The sequence below is a fragment of the Lineus longissimus genome, chromosome 5 (assembly GCF_910592395.1).
Source record: "Lineus longissimus chromosome 5, tnLinLong1.2, whole genome shotgun sequence".
NCBI classification, from domain to species: Eukaryota; Metazoa; Nemertea; class Pilidiophora; order Heteronemertea; family Lineidae; genus Lineus; species Lineus longissimus.
Window position 1 is genome coordinate 1,770,109 of NC_088312.1, and position 19,642 is coordinate 1,789,750.

General features: G+C 41.5%; 2 protein-coding genes across 2 annotated transcripts; one reads left to right on the top strand and one right to left on the bottom strand.

Moving 5' to 3' along the window:
* Positions 1–100: 100 nt before the first annotated feature.
* Positions 101–12,956, bottom strand: LOC135487572 (mitogen-activated protein kinase kinase kinase 4-like). The gene is made up of 20 exons (XM_064771434.1): positions 12,874–12,956; positions 10,019–11,885; positions 9,389–9,688; positions 9,094–9,255; positions 8,696–8,853; positions 8,180–8,359; positions 7,493–7,676; positions 7,083–7,331; positions 6,424–6,573; positions 5,996–6,157; positions 5,648–5,781; positions 5,326–5,407; positions 5,122–5,203; positions 4,544–4,837; positions 3,900–4,300; positions 3,536–3,695; positions 2,790–2,909; positions 2,555–2,664; positions 2,149–2,328; positions 101–1,812 (listed from the first exon to the last, which is right to left on the bottom strand). The coding sequence occupies exons 1-20, from the start codon at positions 12,933–12,935 to the stop codon at positions 1,789–1,791; spliced, it is 5,061 nt and encodes a 1,686-aa protein (XP_064627504.1). The 5' UTR covers positions 12,936–12,956; the 3' UTR covers positions 101–1,788.
* Positions 12,957–14,220: 1,264 nt separating this feature from the next.
* LOC135488069 (AFG1-like ATPase) lies at positions 14,221–19,440 on the top strand. Its single transcript, XM_064772467.1, has 12 exons — positions 14,221–14,348; positions 14,860–15,074; positions 15,308–15,470; positions 15,724–15,854; positions 16,314–16,413; positions 16,791–16,849; positions 17,196–17,278; positions 17,549–17,619; positions 17,882–17,982; positions 18,265–18,405; positions 18,523–18,633; positions 18,939–19,440. The coding sequence occupies exons 1-12, from the start codon at positions 14,273–14,275 to the stop codon at positions 19,074–19,076; spliced, it is 1,389 nt and encodes a 462-aa protein (XP_064628537.1). The 5' UTR covers positions 14,221–14,272; the 3' UTR covers positions 19,077–19,440.
* The last annotated feature ends 202 nt before the right edge of the window (positions 19,441–19,642 follow it).

The following is a 19,642-nucleotide window of genomic DNA, read 5'->3' on the forward strand; positions in this document are numbered from 1 at the left end:
GTAACTAATCCATTTTGATTACTACACCAACAGCATGATTGGTCCTCTGGCCGCAAGGTTTTGATAACTTAGCATTTACTATAAATAACAACTAAGAATATTGACTTTTTTTGAATGAAAATTTATTGTAATCTTTACATGATTTCATTTGATCATCATGTTAATGAACAATGCACAATCATATTATTCCTGTAAAGGAAATAGACATTATTTACAATGACTTATTTACAGTTTGACATTGTTAATTCATCTTAACTCATTTCATACTGAGGACCTCCAAAAGATGATGCTCGTCTTTAAAGGGAAAGGGAAATTGTCAGGACGACTTTATGAATGGTCATTTAACCCATTATAATCACAACACCTTCTGACGTTCAATCCAAGACGAGTTTTAGTTCCTTCATTTCCTATTAAAATACAGATGTAACATGCGATAAAACAGTCAGGCATTTCATTACAACCATGATGGACAATTAAAACTATGGACATAAATATTAAGTTATTTGACGATGGTACAAAGTAAATTCAACAGCCCATTTTATCATTCCTTTACACGCCAATCAAACGAGTGATTATTGTCGCCATGAAAACAGACAATTGGATACTGTACAAGTTGATACAAGCCAATAGGGTACATATACTTGATGGAACAACATGGTGACGGTCGTGTCATCAGGGCCTATCATAGATTCTATGATGGAAACTTTGGCCTGTGCAGTATTTCAGGAATACATCTAAATCCAACTTCCTTCAGAAATCTTAAAACTTTGAAGTAATGTACTCTATCACCAGATTTTTAAACCAATCTTACAAATGTGTAATGCAAAGGACATGTATCAAGACATTCTCTTCACAAACCTGATATGCTCCAAAGTCAACAAATGTACCTAGTAACAGCATAAATTTGAGTGAAATAAATTACAAATTCATGTTACAGGAAGATAAAGTAAGACCAACTAAAATGAAAAGCAGCAAGCAACTGATTAATAAATAAAAACAAGGCATCTGAATTGGTCTCACACATCTGCCCAAGATTGTGATCACACATAAATATACATGCATCAAAGCATCAAGCTTGGATTCCTTTTGGCCTATTACAAGTACATGTATCTGTATAAGTAAAACATTAAAAAACCTTTGGCCATATTCTGCCTTCTAAAAATAGTCATTTCAAAATAGTCACTGGGTCAACATATCAATCAAACAGGGTGAAGTGGTTAAAGGTGGCATATCTCGAGATAATAGTCGTACTTCCACCTATCAAATCCCTGTGTCTTTTGCGCTTACACCTATGAATTGCTGTGTCTATTAGCCCCATCGAGCTCGATGGGGCTAATCGGGGGCTAATTTAGACCCGTGTTCAACACGGGTTTCTTGATAGGTGGAATCTGAATAGACACGGCAATTGCAAGTTCTAAGATCCGGCGACAGATGGCGCGGTGTAGTTGCCTCTGTATTACGCCCCCTCCAACAGGAAAGAAACACAGGAGAGCTCCCTACCTACAGCGCACCTGTCGCCGGGGCTATTAACCATTATCTAACACAACTGATAGGTGTAAGTGCGCCGCGGGTTTTTTGACACACGGCGAAGACACGGGTCTTGAAAAAACACGGGGTTTTATGATAGGTGGAACTACGACTAATGCAGGGCCAGCACTACTACAATGAAGTTTATACAGTACCAATAAAGAGGCCTGTTCTGGGATGCATAACAATATGCTAAAAATATCTATAATGGCCACTCATCCACTGCAGAAATGTTCTTCCTTGTTTGGCATCATCATATGATTACTTTATATCCTCCTCGAATACCTGAAACCAGAAAGTTAAGACATCAGTTTTATGGCTATTGAATAATCATGGGAAAAGGTCAGTATGTCATTTGTTCTGCCAAGCAAGGTGACTTCTCCAGCAGGTTATGCCACTTGATCTATCTGGCATATTTGACTGCAAAGATCCATTGTAAAGACACTCCCGACCTTAGGGGTGTATGCATATTTGGCCATGAGCCAACTGGATTCGAAAATACTAAAGTGTCTTCTCTAAATTATGAATTCTTCAATTTACAGGGCCATTTTACGTCGGTTAAGGGTGCAATCATTTCACTGTATCAGAAGAATAACATCTCCATCTCACAATGAGCGTTACCTTAGTGAAAGGGTCGTCAAGCAGAACATTGGCTCTTGCCCTAATCTTGGGGTCATGGACCAGGCACAAGTTGAGGAAGTCCTTTCCCTCCTGACTCAACAACTCAGGAATGGTTGGAGAAGCACCACTTCCCACTTTGAACATGATCTGGAAGTCATTCTCAAGATCGTGCCACGGTTTCTGAAATTGTGAAAATGACAATACTTGTCAAATGATGCATGTAGGAGCCACGTTTCTAGAGAACTGTAACAAGCCACTGAATCGGAATAAAATCCTCTTGACTAGGCTATCATTGTCCCTACACTTTCGTATGGGCCAGATTCAGTTCAGGAGGGATTTGAAAATGTTTGACCTGGCTCAAAACTGTGAAGCAGCGTAGTCTTAAATTATTCTAATATGATCCTACCTTCCCTGTGGCCATTTCAATAACGACACAGCCCAGACTCCATATATCGGCAGCCCTACCCTGGCCCTTGGAGTCTTCACTGGCGGTATACACCTCTGGAGCCATGAATGCTGCAAAGAAGCACAAACAAAATTATCATCAGTGTAACAAATAATGAAGCCATTACTTCTATTCTATTCATGTGTCAAAGGCCAAAAGTTCAAAATGACTTTGCATCTTTCAAAGCCAAGCATACCTGTTGTTCCGACGAGATTATTGACCTCTCCCGCCATGGTGGTATGATTCTTCAGCTTGGCTGAACATCCAAAGTCTCCCAGCTTCAACTGACCAGATGATGTCAAGAAGATATTGTTGCCTGAAAGAAAGGAATCCACAAAATTCAAGTCGACAGCAGCAGAACCTGTTATTTTTCATGCCACAACAGAAATTGCTGTGTGTACTGTTCTGGCAACAAGTAACTTTTATAGCTGTCCGCAACAAGTAATTTATGTTGCCAGGCGGTTAAAAACTAACTGTGACAACGGAAACCACTGTTTCTGCTACCCTAATACTGAAAAGACCAAACGGGCTTTTCAGTTCCTCCCGTGCCCTGAAGATGGCGATAGCGTAGTTCAAAACTTTATTCATTCATTAAATGAAAGTTCAAAACATTCACTCATTCATTCATTCATTCATTAAATGACTTCATGGACGAACTAGGCCATCGTCATCTTCAGGGCAAGGCGGGAACTGAAAAGACGTTCCTCCCGTGCCCTGAAGATGGCGATGGCGTAGTTCAGAACTTTAAATGACTTCATGGAAGAACTACGCCATCGCCATCTTCGGGCAAGGTAGGAACTGAAAAGACCAAACGGTCTTCAGTTCCTCCGATAACCAGCGCAAAGGAGTGGGGGATTTGGGCCACGTAGATCTACGTGGTTCGGCGCTGAAGGTGTTAAAGCATTAAGAAGTAACTAGACCAAATACAGGGCTCCTGCTTACCTTTTATGTCTCTGTGTACAATGCTATGCTCATGTAATACACTGATTGCAATGAGCAGCTTTCTTGTATACTTCCTAACCAAGATCTCTGACAGGCCAGCTTTGGCCGCTTCTTCTATCGTTCCACCATCGCAGAATTCCATGAATATCATGATCTCGTCCTGTAAAGTGCCAATTCAAATTTAGTACCACGTACATGAAAGGATGCACACAGAGTCAAAAACTTCTTGATTGTGATCAGACAGGACTCGCATGAAATGACACTGCGAGTCAACAATATAAATCAATGGAAAGATTCTGTTCAAAAAAATAGCCGAGCAACTGGAGCACAATAACTTCACATGACTTCCATCACATCTACTCACCCTGTGCAACTCAACGCCAAAGTACCGCACCAGATTCTCGTGATGGATGCCTTCAAATGTACGTATCTCATCGGCAATATCCTTGATTGTCTTGTGGTCGTTCGGCTGGAATGAAATCACTTTCATAGCCATCAGTTCACCAGTCTTCAAGTTCACAGCTGTGTAGACTTTACCGAAGCGGCCATCACCAACTTTCATCCCCCTCTGCCAAGTGAAGTTTGCCCTCTTGACATTGATATGATAGTCAACCTCAGTCTTACACGATACCACCTTCCCAATCATGTTAGCCTCGGTAAGCTGGCTTTGGCGCTCCTCCTCCAGATATTTAATGGATTGGTGAATGTGATGCATGCGGAATGCACCTGCATTAACCAATTCCTCTACCTCTGCATCAGCTTCATCTGCAACAAGTATGTCAGTTCATCAAGAGAAGTAGAGACACATGGAAAGAGCTTGAATATAGCACAAGTCAAACGTGCCATTACAATCAGTTTCAAGTCATTTTTAATACATGTAAGTGTGCCTGTCAAACTTGATAAACATGGGTCCCCGAGATGTGTTCAAATCTAGAGAGAGCATGGCTTGTGTCATGTCAGCACAAATCTAACAATGAAGAATGTTTACAGAGCTAGATTTATTCTCACCTCTGTCCACTGAAGGAGCAGCCCCCTCCTGACTCTCATCCAGATTGCGGTCCATTGCCTGACTATAGTCAAACGAAGCACGTCTTTCACCTTCTCGTCTTGATGCACCTGAACACACACTATTATCCAGGGACAATCTATGCATGGCAGGAGTTGGTGAGGGGATTGGTTCACTGCTGGTCGACTTGGCAGATTGGGACCGATTATACTTCTGCTGAGTTGATGTCTCAATCACGGAGTTAGCGCGGCCGAGGAATTTTTGGGACATTGGATCTGGACTTGCAACACGGAAGGCTAAAATAGAGAGAGTACATAAGTGTGTTACACCTGGGGGCCAGGAAGTAGGTCAAATAGCAAAAATGAAAAAAGAAGTCAGGAAATATTGCCCAAAGCCTGTGTCCTGGCCCTATGTGTTACGAAACATGCTCCTCGAATGAACAACAGACAGTGACAGACCACAAAGGCTGCCAAAGTATTGTATAAGCTTCTAACAGATGAGCTTATTAACTTAACGTGATGACCAATACATTCAACAGGGTACATTTAACTGAAGTGCCGTTTCAAAATCGATTACTCACTCGGTGTGCAGCCAACAACTGGTGTCTGCTTTGCTGAACCAATGATATGGGTAACACATTCTCCAATTCTGCTCTTCAGCTCCTGCAAAAGAATTTGGACAACAATAAATGTATATATCTAAAACCCTACGCAAATGCTTAAGAATTTGAAAGCCATCAGTGATATGAAAGGCACATTAACCATCCCAGAATTAAGATGCTCACCTGAAACCCTTCTTCTGTCTGCAGACCAAGCACCGTTGGATCACAAGCCACCGTCAGGAAGTCAAAGCCTTGGGTAGCCCATCTAAAGATCAACGGTCACATTAGATTCAATTACGAGACATTTAAACAGAGGCCTGAAAGCAATAATCAGGTTATGAGTTGATCCAGTTCATCCAAGGGCCATGATTATAAAACTAAACTTTCCGACTAATACCCCAAAGTACCTGACCCTGATTTGGGGCTGAAATTAAAATCTGAAGTAAAGTTCCGTTATGTCATTCTATTTGCATGGTTCGGGATTTCAGATGGGACAAATGTTCACCTTGGGCGTGTTCCCCTTCCTGTCTCACACTTTGCCTTCACAAACTTCATCCACTGGCCGGCAAAGCCAAGGAGACCTTGGCTGAGACGCTCACGGATATCACCGGTTACTAGGCGCTGAATCTCCTTGTGATACTGGAATATAACACAAACAAGTTATTAGCATCATCATTGATCATAGGTCTAATTGCCGCAGCCATATTTCCATTTAATGTTTGAAAAGAACTTCTACATTTTGCAAATTTTGCAGCAAGAACCTTTGTGGAATGATACAGTAACATTACTCACAACTGTTGCATATGAATTCTGCTAAGGATTGTGAAACCGATTGAGTAACCAAATGACTTACATCAAAGCCAAAGTTATAACACTGATGAAGTGTCTCGGTGTAGAGCTTGAATAGGCTGATTCTCTCATTCTCTTCCTTGTCAGCGAGATCATCCATACTGAGCTTCTCATCCACCTGTTGGATGGCGTCCGCTACCTTTTCCCTCAGGTCTAGCGCAGCGGTCTGTAAAATACGGAAAAGGGTAATTAAATCAAATCTGCAAGTATTAGAAATCATTCAAAATGTCTGCACTGTGGTCAATGGCACACTTGAAATGGGCAACAGTTGGGCATTTTTGAGTGCATCACCTTTGGTAACTTTCTGGCCTGACTGAAGCAATTCTTGCAAATGATGTGGTAATTTTAATGCAAAAAGTACAGCCTCCGAAACACTCTGGTGCTCAACATGTTACCCGGGAAGAGGATCGATCTTGTACATATATAACTAACCCTGAGTTCGTGAAGTGATTCTCCAATGGCCTGATGACAAGACGTCTGCTCGTTCACCAACTCCAGGCAGTCGCCCATTTTTGCCTTAAAGATTTGCCCCAGGTGACCAATGAAGACTGAGTGCGTCACAACCAATAGTAAACCTTCAACCTGTAAATGAATGATATAAAATGTCAAGTATGATGTCCATTTTGGAATGTCATGTGTGTGAGCAGCAACTTCTCTTGCCAAACCACCAATACACTTAAATCCAGCTCTGAAATGCCTTTCAAACAACTTCTCTCCTGCTTGTTCTAATTTCAAAACAGTTTCCAGTATTGGTGTCAAAATGTCGACACAGCAGAATGCCAATGCCAGACAGCAGTGCAAACACCAACGCACATCCTACAGGACTGTCCCCTGTACCAGGATTTACGAGATAGATTCTGGCCTAAAGACACGAAGGTCGAAGAAAAGCTGTGGGGAACACAGCCGGACCTTCTGGCGACAAGCTGCTTCATCTCCGCCACAGGACTGAGGTTATAGTTTTACTTAGGCAGGTTGAACGCTGAAGAAGAAGAAGGTCAAAATGTCGAGATGTTTGAAAGCAAGAGACTACACGCTGAGGTTTCTAAAAGCTACCCTCTACCTGTAGGCTAAACAACTTGTCTTGAAATTACCTGGATATGGGAGAGCGCTATTGTCGTCTCAGCAGTGGGCTCAACCTTGATCACACCACCCTCCCACCTTTCATGTGGATCACACTTAACTAACAGCAAATAACCATGCTCTTCTTGTCTATACGCCATGCTCAGTTGCTGGGCATCATGGCCACACGTCGTGTTCAGCAACTGGACAATTTGGGGCTTGTCGTCGAGAATGGCGTTCGGAATGAACATCTGGTAGTCTGAACTGTGTGGTGCAATGACCTGTAATGAAGGAGTGGATAAAATCAGTTTCATGATGCACGATTTCAAATCACATTATAATGTAACCCCTTCTGATTCCCTATGCAAATGCTTGTGTCAAATCCTGCTGAAATTCTAAATCCTGACAATTCACATACTACCTTTCCAAATCTCCAACTTACCATTGTATGACCTGTGTCGTTCAACTTTTGCAGCAGTTCCTGTGTTGATACGTTGATGTCAAAGTCAGCCGCAACCTCCAGCGCCTTCTTCAACATCTTGGCAAAGCCTAGGGCCTTGGACGCCCTCTCACGAGCCTCATAGAACAAGTTTTTAAACTCTCGACAAGTCTGGATGATTGCTTGTCTGAAAATGAATAAAAATGTTTTCTGCTCTGATTCTAGTTGCCTCGTAAGTGCCTTTGCAGCTGGTGCTTTTGGTGCACAGATAAAATTTGATGCCACCTGTATAGATAACAATGGGTGTGTTGCCTAAACAGTTTCCCCAAGGATGGTCCTATTTCCATTGAAAAACAGAGATTTTGAAGAGAGAATGAAGAGTGGAGACTTCAAACAAGGAGTATTGAGTTAAGAGCCGAGGTCATTCTAACAATGACATTCTAAGCTCTACGAACAATAAGCGATCTGTAACGTAATGAAGAAGGAAACCAGAGACTCTGGAGGAAACCTCTGCCCTCTCTATCACATGAAGATGTGTGCATCGATCAGGAGTCAAACCCATGACCTCAGAGGTGACAGCCGCTGATGAGAATTTGGGACACCGGTCTTACCAATGCACCACCCTTGACAGCCCTTTGACCCCACCGGTCTTACCAATGCACCACCCTTGACAGCCCTTTGACCCCTCACCTGTGTTCATGGGTCTTGGAGAAAGATGCCGAATGATGAATAGGCCTGGGAGCGAGACTGTCTGTCAGAGACTCATCATCAACCTCAGACATCGTCCTGGTGAAGAGAGTCGTTGTACACTGGTCAATGCCAACCTCAAGGAAGTCAGCGATGGAACCCAACAGATCACTGGCCATAAAACTGAAATATAAATTATTGAGTATTTGAATATATTAGGTAGCAGATGGACTGCCATATATGTTTTATACTCAACCAACATTGCAACTCACAAGATGCATGTTGCAGCGGAGAACATTGTTTTCGCAACTGCAAGACTGTTGGTGACATAATCACGTCACAATCGCTTTCTTTGAAATTTCATCATAATGATGCCATTTACGCCGAAATGGTAGCCTCTTTTTTGGTGCCAAGAAGGGCATCCCTGAACAGTCAATTCAATTTCCTGATATTTTCATCTGGCATCATTAAATCATCACAGGGTGCTACTACTGACAAGGTAAGTTTTCTAATTCGTACCAAAACCTCTTGCCAGCCTCGGCCTCGCCTCCTCTGATATGTGGACAAATCTTCTTGGTGAATGCCCATTCCTCCTCCAGGTGGTTCTTCAGGCTCCTTGAAGCATCGGGCAGGTTCTGCACATAGCTCATCAGCTTTCGGATATAACTGAAGTAAACCTGAAATAAGAAGAAAGCTTTAGAGGCAAATGACCAACTCTAATCCTATGTTCAAGTCAAGGAAACTAAGGCCAAAATAACCATGCCCAGCTGTGCAAACTTGAGATGGCAGTTATGAGAAACAAGCCTATTCAAAGAAGTAGCATGAAACGACATGTAAAGTGCAACTCGAACAGTTTCCATGATAATTAGCTTGTATTTAAAGTTGGTTAACAAAATGATTTCTCTTGCTGGCCTTACCTCCATCATTGATTTCATGTCGTCGTCAAACTGCTCCAGATCAGTCTCCAACAACCTCTCCTCAACGACCTCACTATCCCACATCACTGCAGACACCATCTGCTTATAATACTGCTTCACCAACATAGCACCATGCAACACTTCCTTGCATTCATGAATGAGCTGTCAGGAAAGAAAAAATATCAGTCGCATCACATTACCTGATACTAAGTGAGTGTATACAAACAAAAACACTGTACAAGTTTGTTTTTTTCTATTCAAAATTGAAAAATATCCAGAAGAAAATAAACTTTACCTGTCTTATACTGAGAAAAGAAGGATCCATTCCCTCGAGTCCAATGCGCTGTTCCAACCTCAGTCTAAGGCACTCATGGACTATATCCAATGGCATACGCGCTAGAAACAAATAACTTGGCCGGAATGATGGCAGTCCCATCCTGTCAAAGTCACCAATCCAACCTTCTGTTGGCGCATCTTTATCAAAAAACTCCCCTCCCTGCATGGAGTGTTCCGGTGATGGATGGAGAGTTGGTGACATCGGGATGAAATTCATTGATGGGGAAGACGAGAGAATTTGATCATTTTCAAGGGAAGGCTGAAATCAAAATTAAGACAAATCACGATGTACAGAAACATAACACATTGGGATAGGGTATTCGAGACAAAATTCCTGTCCTTGACCACTCATACATGTTAGAAAACCTCCAGATTGAATCTGTAGGTATTGCCCTATTGCAATGAGGACTTACTTTTTCACATCAAATTGCACAATGGCTTTTCAAGATAAAACACTTTCAGGGCCTTACTCTCGCCGTGGTCTTGGAAAGGTGCCAAATAACTAGTGTTCATTATCGTTATTATAACTGTACATGTACATTATTACACACATGGATTGTCTCATAAAATGAACTTTCCTTTACTGTACCTTGGAAATTTCTGTAAAGGCAGGATTTGGCTTCTCCAGGATGACCTTGGAACGCTGCAACGAGCCGTCCAGGAGATCATGAAGTCTCTTCAGCAGCTTGCGCATCCCCATCTTTTTCAGACTTTTCTCCACATAGTGACGATACACAGATCTCCACGGCTTTGCGCCCTCATCAAGACTGATCTCGCTTGATGTGCGCGACATGTTGGAGATGGATGGGGAACTACGGAATTTGACTGGTGTAGAGGTGCTTGATGGCGTACCTGGTGTCAGTCTCATCGACTCTGGATCATTGTCTGGACTAGATGGATTTGTTGAATCAAACCGAACAGATTTAGCCCCAAGTTTTAGCTGTGGTAAATAGTGTGGTGGGTGTGCTTCGGGACTGATACTGTCTTCCTCAGATGGACTTCCCTCAACCTGAAACCGTACAACCTCAGCTGGTTCATTAGGTTGGATGCAACAGCACTCATCATCACATATGTGACTTGTGGTACTTATCGGACAATGGGCACAGTATTCCGACAGATGCCAATCTAAACCCTCAAAGCCTTGCATGCCCAGAGTTTTTGCCATCATGTTTAAAGTATGACTCAAGTCCTTCGTAATGTTCAACCATAAACATAATGTGTCCTGATTGTGTTTAAAGTTATCACAAGTGTACATCGCACATTCCTTTCCCAATGCCTTTGTGGTTGGATAGAGGGCCTCCACAACATCAACTTGGTTGAGCAAATACATCACTTTTATAACAGCTTCCTTCTGGCGGTCGATTATTGCTCTATCCAAGAATATTCCTGTAGTTTCATAATCACAGTCCATAACTCCCTCTCTGCTATCACATCGCTCAACTGGACTTTTGCGAACAGCAGATAAATCAATGCCTCCATCACCAGCTGCCATGGACACTGCCTCAGACACCCCAGCACCCTGGAAGAGGTTAACAGGTTCCATAGGCTTGTCAGCCCTGCCAGTACCACCAGCCACACTAACAGGTTCAAAGCTAAAATTTATGACTTGTTGTAAAACTGAATTTATTTTCTGTCTCTCAGCAACCAGATCCCTATCCATGTCTTGCAAAGACTTTCCGCTGTGCCAGGCCTGCAGCTCCAGCCATAAATAATCCATAACTTGGCTTACCCAGCAACTCTCATCACGACTTTTCTGCCGAGACATATTTTTCTCTTTCTCTTTCTTAGCCTTATCACCCATGTTGATTAACATCGAGAAAATGTTATAGAATTCAATCCGATCTTCAGGGCATTCTTGTTTAGGCGTAGAGAGCTTTCGTCTAGTACCTGAAGGCTTCTGAGGATGCTGATACTTCTGTGATAAACTCATGAATCTATTCGAGTCAACCTTAATTGCAGGTAGCACATTTTGACCTAAGGGTGTTAAAAGTACATTACTTGAGTTCCCCTCAGGGACTTCATGAAGATTTTCATTCTTCAGGTCACGCTCAAACTTCCTCGGCCTTTTGAAGGATTTGAAGGACTTAGATTTAACTGGTAATCTCTGCTGTTTTGCATCAGTCCCTGGTTGCTCCTCACTGCCCATTTCAAAGCCAGTGAGTTCAGTGGTGAGTTCAGTTGGTGCAAACCCTGGATCACTGTAATTATGTCGTGAACGACCTGTCTGTTCCTTGTACTCTCTGTAAGAAAGTTTCCTGGTCTTGCCATGGACGGCCTGTTTTTCTTTTGCCCTTCGTAGGGCACGCCCAAGAGTAGGAGGAGTGATGGCATATTTGTCGAGTTCGAATGGGTCAATGGAGTTAAAGGGGGATTCCACATCTTCACGCTCATCTGGATTGTAGTCCAGCGATTCTGGTTGACCCTCCTGTCTCAAATCCCCACTGTTATTTAGGTCTCTGCAATGAAATAGGGTCATACTAAACAGCATCCACCAGGTTTAAAAGCATATTTAAAGTCATCAAAATAAAATCTAATGGTCATAAACAAAATAAGCAGGACATTTTCCACATTTCCTGAACGTTTCATGACATTTGTGTGCTAGATTAGTGTGTTGTTGTCTAAAATGTACCAGTTTCCACCACCTAGTCAGCAGCCAAGTTGGATTTCACTTGGTGGAGATGAAAGGGCTTCCTAATACTAGAGGAGCCTTGTGATTTTAGACAACATCTCCCTTATCTTACACCCAGTAGTCATGAAATTTTCAGGAAATGTGTTTTACGGTGTACTTATTTCGCTTATGGCTACAAAATATTGTAATGACTTTATACCTGACTTTAAACCTGGTGGACGCTGGTGGGTGCTGGTGGACACAGTTTAGGCTGACCGATGAAAAAAGGCACACTTTAATCGTTGCCCATGGCCATGGTGCCTGCCAACAGTCACTAATCAGCTATGGGTTTATCATTTTTTAAGTCAAGAACCGAAATTTGTCTGGATTCGAGTATGGCCAACGCCGTTGCGTCATACCATACTCGCCACGTGACCACGTCCACGACGACACTATCTGACTATCCTGCCTATGACTATCTGATCTCAGCAGCCTATAGTAATAGTATAGCCTCGATAAGGATAAAGGCAAGAAAACCAATCAATCAATCAGAAGGCCATCAGAAAGCCTACCTAGTCCATGTTGCCTACATCAACAAACATCAAAACAAGTCCTGTCATCGACACCAATGACGTGTATGTATCACTGTATGCACTATACAGGCCTGTATAGCCTACCATACATTTTGTACACAAATCTGAAGTGAAGAGGCAGATCTTCCCCATTTTCCATTTTCAAATATTTTGAGAACTAAGAGGCTGTTTGCTTCGAGCATGGTTTTAAAACGTTCCCAAGGTATTTAGATTCGCGATCAAACTGAAAATAGAAGTGCTTACATGTCATCTTCGAGGGGATTGAAGTCCTCCTCGGGACTGTCACTGCCCTCGACATCAGCCATTTTTTACCATCCTGCAATAACAACCCAAATCATGTCCCATTTGTCTGGCTTGGGTCTTCATAAAATAAGAACTTTGATGTTGGAACGATGGCCTGGAAGAATTTCCCAGCCCAGGCGCCACCGCCAAAAGTATTTTGTTAAAGGGGAAATTTGTCGATATTTCCACCGGATGTGGTACTCTGCCAAATAGGAATATCTGTCGATATAAGGGGGATATGGTGATATTTGAATCCTAGAGGGCGCCACCGTCACTTTCTAGTGTTAAAGGGAAATCTGTCAATCTTTCGACCTTAGAGGGCGCCACTGTCAGTAACTTCTGTTAAAGGGGAGTCTGCCGCTTTTGTTGAAGGCGAAAATTGTCGATCTTTCAACAGATATTCCCATTTGGCAGAGTCAAAGGGTGACCGAGGAGAAGAGGATGACAACTATCACGACCTTGTTTTTAATATCTTTATTGAACAATAAAGTATAAGAGTAGAATTTACAACTTTTTTTCTGGGAGTTTCTACAGCCGGGAATGGAATGTTCGGGAACCAAGCATTCTATCACTCATTGGCGGTCATGGCATCTAGTACAGAACCATTTATAGCATAATACGCCAGAATACAATAGGCCCTCGCACTTTCTCCAGGGGAAATTTTCTGCTTTTACACCAGAGTTCCCCCCCCCCCCCCCCCGACTCAAATGAAGTATCGGCGATCTGTGACCTGATCATCCTGATAATGTTGATGCGACGCACATCCCAAGTTCAGTGTACACATACGTCGGCAACAACAGTAAAATGCTTCAGAAAGGTTTCAGAAACTCAAAATAACATGTCATTGCCCCTTGGTCATTGCCAAAATAACTGCTAAATCAACACTGGCATACTGTGAGGACTAAGAAATCAATGATGTTTTTAGGAACTACGGCCGCACATGAATACAAAAAAATTCCCTAACGAGACCATAATGGACTAGCACGAGTGTCCAGTGCCAAATCGTCGGAGCCAATCAGATTGCTGGGTTAGGGGTTAGGGGAGACTGGTCTTTAGGGCACAAAAATTAAGCTTCTGAGATGTATCTTATTTCATTTTCAGAGTCATAAAACAACTCTTCCCTCCGTGAAAAGACCTCAATGGCGAGAGAAATAACTCTGGGCCAAGTCTCAGTAGAACCATACCTTAACCCAAGAACAATCAGGATCAAATGTGTTGTTGCACCACTTTCGCTGTCACCAGGTCCGTGTTGAAATGCCGTACATTCGGGAAAAACTCCCTAACGAGACCTTGGCCGTCGTAGTGACGTATGTCGTAAAAGCACAATGAATGACGTTTTTCGCAACAGGTTCCTGAGGACATGGAGTTTTGCAAACAAATTTGTGACAAATATCGAAAAATTCGGCCCTACAGCCATCGAATGATGTGTACATTGGGTAAGATGAAAGATGAAGAGCAAGTCTGAGTAGTCTCGATTTCCATTCACATGTCAACAGTACGCCATGCATACACTATTTACAGTTTGTATGAAGATGCAGGTTTATTTTTTGCTGCTGCTGGTGTAACAGAAATGCAAGTCCACCTTGAGGGCAAGTCCCAGTATGATAGATTTTTACGACCATCCATGCTGCTGACTGTAGGCTAACCATCTTGCATGTTTCTATACATGCATAATGTGATGATTAGATTGTTGGGCTTTTTTTCCTTTGCCCTTCTCTCATTTCACTGACCTTCACGTTCACTCAATCACTGCATGCTGAACAATACATGCAGTTCACCGTCACTGCAGTCTGGCAAAATAGATGAATTTTCTCCACATAACATTGCCAACGACGTCACAGATTCTTACACAGCAGGATGCATGTATTGTTGAATAAGTTATGATGTCAAACGTCTGAGCATGCATCATCTCGCTTGGTTATTTACATACATTATTTTGTTATCTAGGTTCCGACCAGGCTACAACTGTCCTCGCACCTACTTTGGCAATTAATCGACCAGAAAGAATTAAGAAGTCTGTCCTTGAAGCTTACTTAGAAAAGGTCCAAAATGGAGAGTTGGCAAAAGATGACCACCAGGAGGGGATTGTGAAGCACTTAGATGCTTTAAACAGGAAAGTTGAAAAATATGAACCTCCAGAGAAAACAGGATTTTTTGGCAAGGTATGCATTGTATTGTATCATTCAAGGAAGCTTGCTGCACAAGATTCATTGAACCAAGAAAAAAGTTGAAGTAATCTTTTTTTAAATCCCATAGATATATACCGGTACTCGCATTCCTTCCATTTATTAAACCCTTCTTTTCTACCATTGATATTCATTATCTAGTATTCAGCAGTTTTGAATGTCTGATTTGAAAGAGGCCTATCCTAAGAACAGTTTGGCCTTTTCTTCAGCTTCTTGGACTTGAGAGGAAAATCAGAACACCCAAAGGCCTCTATCTACATGGGAGTGTTGGAACTGGAAAAACTATGCTGATGGACTTCTTCTTCGAACACTGTGAGGTGAAAAAAAAGAGAAGGACTCACTTCCATACATTCATGACAGATGTGCACAAAAGTAAGTCGGTTTGGCATTTAGGACTATACACCAAAGTTTGCGAAGCTGACCGCTTGATTGAAATTGAATTTTACCTTCAAATATAACGTCCAGTGGATTGATTAGATTTTAAATTGATTTGAAACATGATTTTGTTAGAAGATTGCTTCTGCATTCAGTATTGCTTTTATGGGACATAACTGTACTTTTGTTTGATAACACACAATACCACCAACCTTTCCCAGCGAACTTGTAATGTAACTTTATTTTGTAGGAATGCACAAAGTCAGGGCATCAGTTCCTCGGCAGTATAATGTAAGAAGGCCTAAAGCCTTCAATCCCATCCCGCCAGTTGCAGAGGAAATCAGTTCAGAGACCTGGCTTCTCTGTTTCGATGAGTTTCAGGTATGTTATGTCTTTTCTTTGGATGGTATAAAAATATGTCAGTTCAATGGTGATGACTCAAGATGAGACCGGCCCGTATTGATGACTGGGTGACAGTGGCTCCACAACAAAATGTCAGTAACTTTTTGTCTCCAAATTCAATGCTACAGTATGAAATATCTCCACCCTAGGGGACACACTCAGTATCAACAGTATGTTTTGGCGTTCATTCTTGCTGTATGAGGGAGGTGTCAGGTGACACCATTGCTGTCTTAGCCTCGGGCTCGGGGCCAGTAGTGGTTTTACCTCATGTATGATATACACAATCTTCCCTCTTGCAATTTTTTATTAATCCGATGCCCTTGGGATCAGGATACTTAGCAAAGTGGAGGAAGCGATTGATAATTGCAGTACAACTGTCATGCCATAGGCATAGGATAGACCGCAATCAGGTATTTGTTCTGATTTTACCCTTTTCAGGTTACTGACATAGCAGATGCAATGATTCTGAAACTGCTTTTTTCTGAACTCTTCAAGCATGGCATTGTTGTCATAGCAACTTCTAATCGACATCCTGATGGTAAGACTGTATTTCATCTTTGATCGGGGAGAGGTCAGGCCTAAGAAATAGAAGCGGTTCTGATTGACCCTACAGAACTCAAATTGACAAGTCAAATATTATTTTATTGACAACTACTCCCCTTTCTTTGTTCATAGACAAACTTTTTGAAAGATTACAACTTTTATTAGGCCTATGTACTTCCACTTGAAAAAAACTGTTAGATGTTTTTCCAGAGATAAAGAAAAAATCTTCATAAGTGTAAATCAAATGTGTCTCTGGGTGTCTTAACTCTGTGATTTCCCTATAGATGCTGACTTTTTTGTCTGGCATGCATCTTTGAAATTCCGATCGTAGAAGAACAAGAAATGCTGACGTTTCGATTTGATTTCTTGCAGATCTGTACAAGAATGGCTTACAACGAATCAACTTCCTGCCATTTGTAGATATATTAAAGGTAAATGATTTTTCACTCAACTTTATTTTGTGATATCTGAGAGGGGTTGTAGGTATATTAGTGAGTTGACCACTTTGGCTGTCATGCCAGTTCGTCTAGTTTTGACCAGTCATGAACTGTGATTAGTTCAAAAGATTTTAAAGATTAGATTTTAAAGCACAGGACCCATGAGGACATAATGCTGATGATGTCACATCAAACTACTGGTAGTGGACAAATCTGATGAACTCTCCGGGGCAATTGCTGAAAAAGCTGTAAAAGCAAAACCTCTGGCACTAAATATGTTGAGCTTGGTTATTCTGCGTCCTTCCTTATTCATTAATAATTATTTCCGTACTTTCTTCAGAAACACTGCCATGTTCACCCTCTCAATTCAGGAATTGACTATAGGAGACTAGTCTTGCCATCGGAGGGACGTGTCTATTTCATGTAAGTAATGTACATGATTGTGCACAATGGCCAGGCTGGAACACAATGTCATGACCTTCAAACACCTTGGTGTCACTTACCCATTTTCTCCCAATTTGAACATTCTGAATGGGATTGAAGGGACATGTGGATTATGGACGTTTCTTGAATATTCAGAAATACTCAAATAAACAAAAATGCTCTCGTAAGATTTGTCATGGCAACTCAGACAAATATTGCCACCTATTTAGTAAATATTCCAAACATTTGACTCTCACATTACACTTACAGAAACTCGGTGGAAAATGTTGACGACAAGTTTGATGATGTTTTCAAATATCTTGCTGAACAGACAGGCCAAAGTGAGTACCTACGTAGTCAAACCTTTCTGCTGGTTTCCCTTTGTTCAATTCAGCAGTTCTAAAATCTTCTGCAAGAAATGTTCAAGTTTTATTTCAATGTTTGTATCTATTTATCAGCTGAAAAATGTTTCAAATGTCAGTCCAGCTTTATGATCTTTAACTAAAAACTGTTCAGTTGCCTTTGAACCGTCAACTTTGCATTGGCCTAGGCACCTTGCAGCGATGTTCGTATTCTTTAGCATATACGGTGGTCTTGTTCCAGAAATAAAGCCAAAGAAGTTGGAGTATTGGGGAAGGTCATTAACATTTGCTGTCACTTGTGGCAAAATATTGCAAACTACTTTTGAGGATCTTTGCTGCCAGGTATGGAACATTCTATTGTGTGTAATTTATATTCCCTTTAGATTACACACTGCCGCATTGATTGATTGTACTAGCATGGGGAGCCTGATCTTTTGTGACTAGTAAAACTTCAATCGTGAATAACACGGTCATGAACATTCCCCAGTTTAGAGTATACATGTATAGTACACATGTACTGTATACATGTACTGTATACATGTACAGTATACATGTACTGTATACATGTACTGTATACATGTACTGTATCAGTCAATTTTATGTACTTTGTTTTCTTTTTCACAGCCCCTGGGACCTATTGATTTTGTGGAAATCTGTAAAGCATTTGACATTGTGATGGTTCGAGATATTCCTCAACTGAGCTTGGACAAGAAATCTGAGGCCAGGAGATTTATAACTCTCATTGACAACTTATATGACTATAAGGTAGGAAAATGGGGACAAGTAGATCTTGAAAAATAGGTTGGGGAAGAAATTGATATCAATGATTATTTGGTATTGCAGTGTATGTAGCTTCTTCTGTAGTACAGCTTTCTCTCACAGGTTCGTTTTGTGTGTACAGCAGCAGGTTCGCCAGGAGAGCTCTTCTGTAAAAAGACGGAAAATGATGAAAGTGGTAACATGATGCTGATGGACGATTTAGGAATCACAAAGGTAGAATTTTGAAAGGCCCAAACAGAACCTAGAACTACCAGAAACAAGAGAATGGCCGATAGATGACTTTAGTCACCTGATACCTAGTGGCCATCAGGACCAGACCTAGAGAAACTGTACTTGTTTGTTTTTTCATCAAAAAAGACATTGAACTGCAGTGATTTACCTAAGGTCACAAATCAGTGGATCAATTTAAGTTGGTCTTGACCTCGTAAACTCATTAATGGAAGAACTTTATTTTGATGTGTTGAGGTTCCCAGCTGCTTGTGAACTTATAAACTACAACAACTCACGCTTTCTTGCAGAATGACCCAAGGGCCAACGCAAGTATATTCACTGGAGAAGAGGAGCTCTTTGCCTTCGATCGCACGATATCACGGCTGATGGAGATGCAGACCGAAGAATACTGGGATGCTGGACACCGTGAGGAGGCCAAGACGTGATGTTGGCTTTAAACTAGAAGCAGACAATGTATTTTATCTATTTATAGTATTGGTTATTTAATGTTTCGATGAAGCTAATCAGTTAATAGTTAATGCGTTTTAGGTGGTTTTTGTGATAGACAAATCACTTGCAGGGTTCAAATTGCTATGGTAAACTTTAACACGAACAAGAAGAAATATCGTACGTTAACAACTGAGTGAGTCCTATTGTCTAGGACATCCTTTAGCATAGATGTGCAATATGATGCACCTGTCTTCCCATGCGGCCATAAACATGCAACATTTTGTCAATTTTAGGGAATTGTTAACTTAAACTTAGAATTGGTGTCTCTAAAGTTAGTTAATAAAGGCTTTATTTTTATCAGAGATGTCTTGTTCGAACTCCTTTAATAACACTTGCCGTGAAAGGGTCACTGACAGACTATACCATGTCGGGACTGCTTAGCACAGGGGGAGTGGGGTCTATGCATCCCAAGTTCTGTCCCTTGGGTTCTATTATCTGAACTAAAGGGGATTCGATGTGTCTCGGGCTCTATGTGACCTGATGGTGATGGATGATTTAATGA